The sequence below is a fragment of the Maniola hyperantus genome, chromosome 13 (genome assembly GCF_902806685.2).
Source record: "Maniola hyperantus chromosome 13, iAphHyp1.2, whole genome shotgun sequence".
Classification (NCBI taxonomy): Eukaryota; Metazoa; Arthropoda; class Insecta; order Lepidoptera; family Nymphalidae; genus Maniola; species Maniola hyperantus.
Window position 1 is genome coordinate 605,202 of NC_048548.1, and position 12,053 is coordinate 617,254.

General features: G+C 38.5%; 1 protein-coding gene across 1 annotated transcript; it reads left to right on the top strand.

Annotated features, from left to right (window-relative positions):
* The first annotated feature begins 6,662 nt into the window (after positions 1-6,662).
* LOC117987526 (large ribosomal subunit protein mL62) lies at positions 6,663-11,897 on the top strand. The gene is made up of 5 exons (XM_034974550.2): positions 6,663-6,937; positions 7,439-7,540; positions 8,085-8,168; positions 8,678-8,847; positions 10,059-11,897. Exons 1-5 carry the CDS (start codon positions 6,782-6,784, stop codon positions 10,150-10,152), a joined length of 606 nt encoding a protein of 201 aa, XP_034830441.1. The 5' UTR covers positions 6,663-6,781; the 3' UTR covers positions 10,153-11,897.
* Positions 11,898-12,053: the final 156 nt, after the last annotated feature.

Consider the following 12,053-nt stretch of genomic DNA (forward strand, 5'->3'; position numbering starts at 1 on the left):
GTTCATCACTTTTGGGCGCACACTGTATGTCGTAGACGTAATCGCTATAAGGGGGTAAAACAGAGGTTTGAAAATTTTGTAGTCCACGCGGACGAAGTCGCTAGCATAAGCTAGTTTCACTATAATATGACGACCTCCCTGGCGCAGTGGTGAGCGCTGTGGTCTTAATAGTGGGAGGTCCCGGGTTCGATTCCTGGCAGGGGTTTGGAATTTTATAATTTCTAAATTTCTGGTCTGGTCTGGTGGGAGGCTTCGGCCGTGGCTAGTTACCACCCTACCGGCAAAGCCGTGCCGCCATGCGTTCCGGTACGATGCCGTGTAGAAACCAAAGGGGTATGGGTTTAATAAAATAAATAAAAAACTGCCATACCCCTTCCAGGTTAGCCCGCTATACTGCATCATCACTTACCACCAGGTGAGATTGCAGTCAAGGGCTAACTTGTATCTGAATAAAAAAAAATAAAAAAAAAAATTTCAGCGTTTATTAAGACGATCGTAGTTAGTCGGGTTTACTTTCAACTTTATCTAGTTTCAAAATACGAAATAGCGGATACTTAATCCGACTAAATCAGCAAAGTAGGTGTCTAACAGTGTAGCGTAGAGGTTGTCTAATTATCCTGCAATGAAAAAGAGCGTGAAGCGAAAGCCGTTGTTTTAGCCACCCGTCGCATTTAATTACGTGTTACATATCTCTTTATCTGAGACGTTTCTCCCGTGCTCACTCGGCTTAGAACGAGTTATAGCACGTATCGATAACGTTAGTACTTAGTATACTTATTAGTAGATTTCGAGTCTCGACATTGAAACACTATGGCGACAAAATGAATGTCTTTTTTAGGGTTCCGTACCTCAAAAGGAAAAAAAAGTGCGAGTCAGGCTCGCGCAATGTGGGTTCCGCACTACAGTCGTATTTTATCGACATTTTGCACGATAATTCAAAAACTATGATGCATAAAAATAAATAAAAATCTGTTTTAGAATGTACCTACATGTGAAGACCTTTCATATGATACCCCACTTGATATAGTTATCTCACTTCGAAAGTTGAAAATACTAATTATTAATTCACGACCACAATTTAATTCTTTTTGTGTGATCTAACCCTAAATTCACGGTTTTCAGATTTTTCCCCATATGTCAGCTATAAAATCTACCTACCTGCCAAATTTCATGATTCTAGGTCAACGGGAAGTACCCTGTAGGTTTCTTGACAGACAGACAGACAGACAGACAACAAAGTGATCATCCTATAAGGATTCCGTTTTTCCTTTTGAGGTACGGAACCCTAAAAACGAAACCCTTATAGAATCACTTTGTTGTCAGACAGACAGCAAAGTGATCCTATAAGGGTTTCGTTTTTAGAAACCTACAGGAACAGGGTACTTCCCGTTGACCTAGAATCATGAAAATCACTCGCGTTCCATACTTATATTTTAGCAATGAATTAAATGTAACAGTAAAAATATATGAAACAGATTTCCTATTTTTGCTATTTGCAACAACATGAAATATTGTAATGTTAGTTAGTGTTTTGATACTCGAAATCTACTAACGTCATCGAGACGAGCACACTCCCTCTAAGGTCACTGTTCTGTGTTGATTTTATGAAGAGAAAATTTAATTAACTCATTTTATTATTGCACACGTTCTGAAATTTGAATTTGTAATGTGAAAGAAAGCTTAAATTTACGGGCGGGCACACTTTGCCTTATGTAAATATTATTTTAATGTTACAGTTAATATTCTAATATACTTAGTTTACGTATTTCAAAACCAAGTACCATCTGTTGCATCTCCAGTGTATCAGAACAGAAAGTTTCTAAGTATATACTTAGGTACCTAACATAAAAATAATGAAATTTAAGTTTTCGCTGTTCCAGGCTGAATATAGAAGACGGAAATCTGCTTATCATCAATCTATTATATCATAATATCAATAAATAAAGGATCTACAGTAATCGACTACTCCTATATCAAGGCTCTTATCCTTTTATCTAAACCAAATAAAAGATTTCGGTAGATATAGGTAAGAGACCTGCGTCCACCAGCAGACGTCTATTGGTTGATGAAGACAACGATGATGAAGGGACCAGTGGCCCTACCGCGGTTGTTTGACAGCTACAATGTCACGATCGCAATCATCTCTGATTGGTTAATGCTCGCTCACTATTGGCCACAATGCATTGTTGGCCAATCAGAACAATTGAGATTGTAATAATGATTGATGCAGGTTTTAGACAATCGCCCTACTGTTATATTTCATTCATGTGGTCGTTGTTCAAAATAAGTATCGCAAAAAACGCAGAGCGGGATGCACATTTCATTAATTTTGAACCAAAAATTACTGATTCCGACTTTTATTATGCTTTTCTGGAAAAACGGATCATACAACATCAAACTTTTGGTTTAATAACAAGTACCTATCTGGTAGCGTGTTTAATCTCAGAAATTATCCTAAACCACTAAAAAATACCGAGAGATAATGCTACTTAAGTTAATAACAATAAATTAATAATGTAAATGAGTCAATTTTCCGATATTTAATCGAATATTTGCTGTAAAAACGGCACATATCGCCTCTAACACGATTAGCTGAATTATAGCTATTAGTTAGTGTACACTTTCCAACGTTTAGCTTGGAGTTAACTGCTGCTTCAAGCAGTAGTTAATTATTGTGACTTTGTATGATACTTAATCGTTATCATTAATTTCCGTCAACACTGGTTTTTTTTAGAGAATCCGGTGAAATCATTTGAGGTACCTACTATAGTAGTATAGGCAAATCACTAATTCACTCATTATTAAATAATCCATAGGTACTAATATTATAAATGCGAAAGTGTGTCTGTCTGTTTGTCGGTCTGTCTGCCTGTCTGTCTCTCTGTCCATCTTTCTGTCTGTACGTCTGTTAGCTTTTCATGGCCCAACAGTTTAATCGGTTTTTTATAGGTACAAACTACATAGTTAGCTTACATCCCGGGGAAAGACATATCTATGCTACTTTTCAAAGAGTTCCCACGGGATTTTTAAAGGCCTAGATACGAAATTGACAGAAGCAACTTTTTATCCCGGAAACCATATAACCGCAAGGTTGGTGGGGCCAAGACCCCACCAACATGGGGTTATTCAAGGGGCGGACCAACAAATTCCTAAAAGGCCGGCAACGCATGCGGTTCCTCTGGTGCTGCAAATGTTCATGGGCAGCGGTAATCACTTAACATGTGACCTGCCTGCTCGTTTGCTCGCTATCTCTATTAAAAAAAACCTTGGGTTGTTCCTTAAACTCTTAATTTTTGTACAAGTTGGGTTGAAGGCTTACCAAAAGGAGAATACGACGTAGCAAAAAAAATTTTTACAAAAAAAATAAAAACCGACTTCGATACACAAACACTAAAAATTGAAAAATAATTTAATTTATTACCGAATATATTATGTATACAAGAGTTAATATAGATCCATAATAATACTTTTTGGTGCCGGTGCCAATTAGCTTTAGCTGCGCGAATCGTCTAGCCTTCATATTTTTATGAGACTCCACAATGGCACCTCATTGGCACCGACCCCAAAAAATATTATTATAGATCTATATTAACTCTTGTATACATAATATATTCGGTACCTAATAAATTAATTTATTTTTCAATTTTTAGTGTTTGTGTATCGAAGTCGGTTTTTATTTTTTTTGTAAAAAAATTTTATTTTACAATTTTTAGTGTGTCCCATGGAATTATGCTATGACTGGTTAAAAATCTACTGTTTACTGAGCTATTACACTGATCGCGAGCAATTCACTCTTATCCGTTGAGGAGTTCCAGTATCTATCTTCGAAGATGTTTATCAGATCTTCACCAAATTTAAATGGGACCAACTTTGAAGTATACCCTTTCAAACAAAAAAAGAATTTTCAAAATCGGTTCAGGCGTCTTCGAGTAATCGGGGAACATAAAAAAAAAAAAAAAAAAAAAAAAAAAGATTCCGACGAATTGAGAACCTCCTCCTTTTTTTGAAGTCGGTTAATGAAATCTCAATAGTTTTCGTTGCTTGCATTGTTGCCCCTCCCACCCCTGCCATTGTTGGCCGGGGCGGTTCCGCTGCTTTCATCAATTATGATAATGTCCGTCCGCGAGATGCGCACGCGACGGCTTTCCGAATTCCGTACATTCGGGTTAACGAGGCGCGTCTTGACGTTACCACTCTACTAGCTACTAGATCGCATCACATACTTACCTAGCGAGTTAATTCTGGTCTTACAATCTAATCTAGGTACCTATTTACTTAGTTGAAACTTAAATCTTTCTAAAAACCGAGTTGAATATTTCTGATTCGCTTGTGATTTGCAACGAAATTGCCGATTTTTAGACATGCGCAAATTATATATTTTTTAACAAAAATTCAAAGAAAAAAGGAGGTTTTCAATTTGATATGTAGGTGCATTATGTATTAGCTTATGCTCGCGATATCATCTGCGCAAACCCCCATTTAACCCACTTGGGGGTGGAATTTCGAAAAATCCTTTCTCAGTGGATACCTACTCTTTACAAAGAACACACCCTCCAAATTTCATACCTCTAGGACCAGCGATTTAGGCTGTGCGTTGATACATAAGTCAGTCAGTCAGGACTTTGAATTTCGCTTTATTCATTGCTGTCCATTGAGACAGCGAAGCATCGATATCAATGACAAGATATGCCCAACAAAGCGAACAAAGTTTTTCACGGTTTTGAAACCAAATAAATCAGCGCCACCTTTTAGATAAGTACTAATGAACGACCCGTTTGAAATCCAGACGTCACTGAGGTTGCATTGGTGCTAAATAAGCATTAATTTAGGACCAATAAGTCAGTGCCATTTTGCTTGTTCAATGGCCTTACGAAGTAATATACAAGTCAATTCAGTGAAGTATTTTCCGCGGTACAATCAACAAACAACGCCTCCGAAGCAATGACATCTAATACGAATTGAAAACCGATTTGTCGTTCGTTCGAAATCAATCAACGAAACATCAGTTATGCATGGACGGACGGCCAGGAATGTGCGTACACTGCAGTTTGTATGAAACTCGCTCGACGCTTCAGCTGAGCGTTGCATGTTTTCACGCCTTGGAAATTGGATGACAGCCATTTAATTGATTGGTGTTTAGCAGGCGTAATGTAAGTTACTCTTGTTGGTGATTATATCGACAGGTCAATTAAATAGTTACGTAAATGCTCAGTTCATTTTTAGGGTTCCGTACCTCAAAAGGAAAAAATAAACCCTTTTACTACAGTGCAAGGCTCTTTTGGCGCGTGGCGATAATCGGAACTAACGTTGCCGTCAAAACGTGTCCCCTTTGTTCTTGTTTGAATAGTTTAAGACTTTATTTTACAACAGCGCGCCCCTGTCATTCAAGTGCCAAAAGAGCCTTGTCGCACTGTACGATCACTTCGTTGTCCGTCTGTCGTGTTTATCAAAAACCTATTCTTCTTCCCGTTGTTCTAGAATCATGTTTGGCAGGTGGGTAGGTCTTATAGCACACGTAAGAAAAATCCGAAAACCGTGAATTTCTGGTTACATAGGTACCACAAAAAAAAAATTAAACTTTCAAAGTAAGATTAGGTACCAAGTGTGGTATGTATCAAATGAAAGGGCTTTATCTGTACATTCTAAATCAGATTTTTATTTATCTTTATGCATAACAGCTTTTGATTTATCGTGCATAATGTCGAAAAAATACCTGTAATACGGAACCCTTTCGGTGCACGAGTCTGACTCGCACTTAGCTGGTTTTCGACGACGTCCTTGACGCAGTGGCGCCCGCCCGCCCCGGGTTAGTGCAGGGGCTGTGTGGATAGAGTGGGTAGAGTGAGGCTCTCTCTAATCCCTCTCTCCTATAGGCTCAGCACCTGCATTATAGGAGAGAGGGATAGTTCGAATTGACAGACCTATAGGTAATATTTTATGGGGACATTAGAAAAGGTAATCATAATTTTTTTATCATAAAAACCCACAAAATAACAGTGAGTGAAAAGTACAGTTACCATCATAAAGCGCGTCAAATAGTGATAAAATTATTGTCTAAATAGTCTCGTAGAAATGAGAGAGGGCGCCACCGAGTGGAACGGCGCTCCTAATTAGACCATTCAGAGCGTGAAGCTCGCGCTGATTTGAGCATTAACATTTTTCATAAGGCGAATTAAAGTGGAATTAAACTGCATCTTTACTTGGTCTCTCTGTAAAGGCCAGTGGTCTTTCTTTTGAATTTATTTGCCTAAAATAGTAGGTAATGAATACAACTTTCTAATTTCTACGAATTTAAATTTAATGTTCAGGTAAACTAATTATATTAATTAGGTAAAAATAATTATTATGAGATTAACGGCCGAATACTGAAAATTATTCTAATGAATAGAGAGAAAGTTTCAGTTCCAAGTTTCCAACAATACACAATATTTATCGTGAAACTAATAATAGGTACCTAAATCATAGATTTTACACTAAGAAGGCACTTCTTTGTAAAATTGGCATTAGATTTCATTGAGATTACCGTTATACATTAAAATTATTGATATTATACATAGAAATACGATACTACATCCATGATTAAAACCCAGCTGTCCGGAGCTTAAAAAAAGCATATTCGATTGGCACATGATTGACATTGACGGTACAATACGTCAACGTCAAACAATCGCGAAATGTCAAAAAAGTGAGGTTATTTTGTTGTGGAAAAATTAAAAATCAATATAACTAAGTAAACTAAATAAAAATAATCTGCAAATCAATAAAAACTTAGATATTAACAATGGCTCTAATGCCTCTACGTGTGCAAGTCATGCGGGTGATAGCGCAGTGTGGTAGCTACTCCACACTGCTGCAACGATCCATGGCCTACAAGAGTGCTATTTCCTTGGATACTCTGTATCCCAACAGTTCCTTGAAACTCTCTACACCTTCCTTTGTGAGTGTATTTTCGCTTCTAAATGATAAGGACTTGATCGCAATGTCCTTTGTGGAACTAATAAGTTAATTTTCAGTTTTTGTTTGGTCTTCTTCTTTGACTTGTGTAGGTTGTGCTTGACTTAATTTTATGCCAGTGTCTACTTATTATAAAGCCTGCAAACTATATTTCACTGGCTAACAGTTTTTATACTTACTAAAAACTGCTGTCTATATGCTAGCTTTTCACACCCCATTGGTTTCACCGATTTTGACGCAATTTCGTACCCAGACAGCTTGCATCCCAGAGACCAACATAGGCTACGTCTTATCCCGGACAACCAAAGTCATGGGCATCATCAATTCTCTTAATACAGACAAGATAATTTTTATCCCAGGAAAGTTTAATTGGGTTTTATAAAAACCTTCTTTCATATTAACATTATTTTCACTTTTCAATTTAGTGACACTGCAACTAAGACATAATTTTTAAGACTAACTTATTAAACATGTAATTTTCCAGACACCAAATCCTAGTGAGAAGTTCTCAGGCTATATTCCTATGGAGAAACTAGAAATTAAATACAGCGCAAGCTCAGGACCTGGCGGACAAAATGTCAATAAGGTTGGTACTGAGAAACATTTGAAGTTTTATCATATTCTTAAAAACCCTAAATCCATATGGCTAAAGCACAGGCATCGTCTATTTGGTAAAGAGATAGCTTGCATCCTGAAGATGAGGTAAAAAGTATTTTATCCTGGAAGAATCAAGGGAATTCACACAGACTATGTCCTGAGCATCATCTGGTCTCTCATCATCTTAAAAACCAAGAACATAAATAATAACTACAGCACTCTTCTTCTAATAAGAATTTAACTGATGAATAATGTGTAATTTTAATTTCTTAGACCTGCCTTTAACACACCTCTCTTCTGCCTACGCCTCTGCCTCATAATCATAATTATTTGTTGGTTTGTCCTTCAATCACGTCGCAACGGAGCAACGGATCGACGTGATTTTTTGAGTTAAAGACTTGGAGAGTGACATAGGCTTCTTTTTATCCCGGGAAATCAAAGAGTTCCCACAGGATTTTTAAAAACCTAAATCCACGCGTACAAAGTCGCGGGCATTAGCTAGTATTAATTACATAAATTATTTATAACTTCAGGTGCATACAAAAGTGGACTTAAGATTCAAACTCAGTGAAGCGAACTGGATTCCAGCTGAAGTTAGAGACAAGATGATTCAACTTGTAAGTCGTATTTATTCATCTTATTTTTTTGTAAACAAGGAATTGGTTAATGCTGACAATGCAAAAAAAGTTGGGTATTTTACTACTTTTGAATTTGATAAATATTATTACTTTATTATAAACCAGGATAAAAATAATGACGTCCGCTGAAAATAATATTAAAATCCAACAAAGATTTACAAAGGTATAGGCATTTTAATTTTGGAGGGGGAGGGTCTTCTATCCCTTTCTCGCAAAACGAAAATTTGTATGAAACCGCACGAAGCTACTATGGCATTAGTCAAAATGACGTCATAAGAATTATGATTTGAAATTCTATATTGGCAATAGAAACACACATTCTGTGAAAATTTCAGCTCTCTACCTATTACACAGCCCGTTGACAGACAGATGGACGAACGGACGGACGGACGGACAGCGCAGACCGCAGGCTTAGTAGGTAATAGAGTCCCTTTGGCACCCTTCGGGTATGGAATCCTGAAAAATATTATATTTTTTTTCACTAACAGCACAGTAACAAACTGACCAAAGAAGGCTACCTGATCTTCCGCTCCGACGTGACCAGAACTCAGCAGCTCAACTTAGCAGACTGTCTGCAGAAGTTGAGGAACATGATCCGAGATGCTGCAGCCACCAACAGGGAACCCTCCCCGGAGACAGAAGAGAGGATCCGGCAGAGGTAAGGGGGTTTTGAATTTATTAGCTAAATGTTACACATCTATACTCGATTCTAGGTCAACGGGAAGTATCCCATCCCAAATACCCTACAGACACAACCATAGAGCAGAAACAAAGAGGAGATGTTGTATTAAGATTTCCCTATGAAATATCGAGTGACATTTTGCGGGGTGAGGGGTTGTGGAACGCCGCCCACTTCTCAATTTTCCATCTGCGGGTTAGTAGCAAAACTACTCGCTTAGCGACCTAACATCGATATATTGATGTCACTACATAGTTCAGCTATCTCACACTAGATGTCAATAAGTGTAGAAACAATTTAATAATTACGTATAAAATTACTTACAAACGAAATGTGATACCATTCATAGCATCAGAACGTCTGTCTGAATAACTTTGACACGATAAAACACAACACTTCATCCTTTTGTTCTTAAAAACGCGAAAACACACCGATAATACGAGTCTCAATACATGTGAACCTGACGAACGCAGACAGCATACTAACTAAGGCCCCGCCCACAGTGATGACCTCAGGACCTAGTTGAAAATCACAGTGCACAGTTGCTTAGGCCAACTCCTCTTTGTTTCTGCTCTATGGACACAACAGACAGATAGATACAACAAAGTGATCCTATAAGTGTCCCTTTTTTCCTTTTGAGGTACGGAAAACTAAAATAATTTGAGGGTACATCCTGAATTTGAAGTCAATAGAAAGATTGTTTTTCTGTTTCTGCTACTTAGTTACTATATTATATATTCTGAATATATAAGAAACAAGATGTTGCCCGCGACTTCGTCCGCGTGGATTTGGGTTTTTAAAAATCCCGTGGGAAATCTTTAATTTTCCGGGATAAAACGTAGACTTATGTCCTTCCCTGGGATATAAGCTAACTTTTTACCAAATTTCGTCAAAATCGGTTGAACGGTTGGGCCGTGAAAGGCTAGCAGACAGACAGACACACTTTCGCATTTATAATATTATAGTATGGATATGGATAAGAAAATTCCGGAAGACGCAGCATTGGAAGACCCCCCACTAGATGGACGGACAACATCAGACAAGTCGCAGGGAGCCGCTGGGTTCAGGCGGCGGCGCAAGACCGTGGCGTGTGAAAGTCCCTACAAGAGACCTATGTCCAGCAGTGGACGTCTCTTGGTTAGTGATGATGATGATGATGATGATGAAGATGAATTCTGCATTGATTCCAGGCAGTTGAAGGCGTCCCGCCTGCGCGTGGCGGTCAAGCGGGAGGACGCACTGAAACGCGCTCAGAGGCAGGCGCCCACCGTGGTGGACTTATGATTCTTCCCTTAAATTGGGCACTTGTAATCCACTGGCGGACTTTAACGACCAATGTTATATTTAATCCATAATCCACCTCATCACCGGTTCAATACTGAGCACAGGTCTCTTCTCGGAATTAGAAGGCCTTAGGCCACAGTCCACCATGCTGGCCCAGTGCAAATTGGCAGACTTTACACATCTTAGCCTAAAAAGCTGTGATAGCCTAATGGTTAGGACGTCCGCCTTCTAATCGGAGGTCGGGGGTTCGATCCCGGGCGCGTACCTCTAACTCTTCGTAGCTATGTGCGTTTTAAGTAATTAAATATCACTTGCTTTAACGGTGAAGGAAAACATCGTGAGGAAACCTGCATGCCCGAGAGTTCTCCATAATGTTCTCAAAGGTGTGTGAAGTCCACCAATTCGCACATGGCCAGCGTAGACTATGGCCAAAACCTTTCTCACTCTGAAAGGAGACCCGTGCTCTGTAGTGAGCCGGCGATGGGCTGATCATGATGATACATATTTTCGTCGTTAAAGTTATATGTCCAGTGCACCATTTTGGATACAAAATGGTGAATTGTTTAACAGTTGTTGTTTGGTTTTTTCACCGACTATTAATGACTAACTGATGCCCGCGTGGAATTAGGTTTTTTAAAAATCCCGTGGGAACTCTTTGATTTTCCGGGATAAAAAGTAGCCTATGTCACTCTCCAGGTCTTTATCTATACCCATGCAAAAAATCTCGTCAATCCGTTGCACCGTTGCGACGTGATTGAAGGACAAACCAACACACACACTTTCGCATTTATAATGAGGGTTCTGATTGTGATTGCGATCTTAATCACTACAACAGCTGTTAATGTGTGCTCAATTTCAAATAAAATAAAATAAACTATCCTTGATTATAGAACGTAGTAGTAAAAGTAGTTATCTTTATGGATATAGAGATATCACGTAAGGCTACTCGCAAACGGACCACCGATCGCAGCCACTGATGGCTGTCGCGCGCCACGTCCTTTGGTACGGCGCTAACGAAGGCGGTCGGTGGCCGCTACAATTGGGTATTTTCCTACTTTTGAATTTGATAAATATTATTACTTTATTATAAACTAGGATAAAAATAATGGCGTACGCTTAAAAAAACATTAAAATCCAACAAAGATTAACAAAGTTACAGGCATTTTAATTTTGGAGTGGGAGGGTCTTCTATCCCTTTCTCGCAAAATGAAAATTTGTATGAAACCGCACGAAGCTACTAATGGCATTAGTGAGGTGTGACGTCAAAATTCTATATCGCTATCTCTGTGCAATTAGAAATATTGAAATGCTTATAATTTTTTTGTTATTTGATCGATTTAATTAGTTTGTAAAGTTTACGTCATTATTTTTATCCTAGTTTATAATAAAGTAATAAAAAAGTTGGAGTCAAATACCCAATTTGTAACACTTTCCTACTATAAGTACCGAGTGGCCGCCACCGGTAGCGAGTCGCGGACACTGAGTCGCGAGTGGACGCCACTCGCTACATGTGTGCGGCGATTCCATACAAAACGTGTTAAAAATCATGTAAACAGTTTGTCGCCAGCCACTGGTGGCTGTGTTTGGTGGTCCGTTTGCGCGGAGACTAAAGTGAGGTGGGCGAGAGGCCTATATTTCCAACTTTCATGTCGCGTTTCGTATTGTGTATAGTTAACATAACATTAAAATTAGATTTAGTAGTTTAATATTCCTACTTGAATTTAATAAAACTTTTAAACTAGAAATACTCGTCTTTCATTTAAACAGCCTTTTTGTGAATAGGTTTTTTTTTTCATTTAGCTAAAAATATGGTACATAGAGATAGTTGGTTATGGTTGCCGACTACAACCAGGGCAACCAGAAAGAATGTTATTGTCTGTGACACACAAAATGGTGCACAG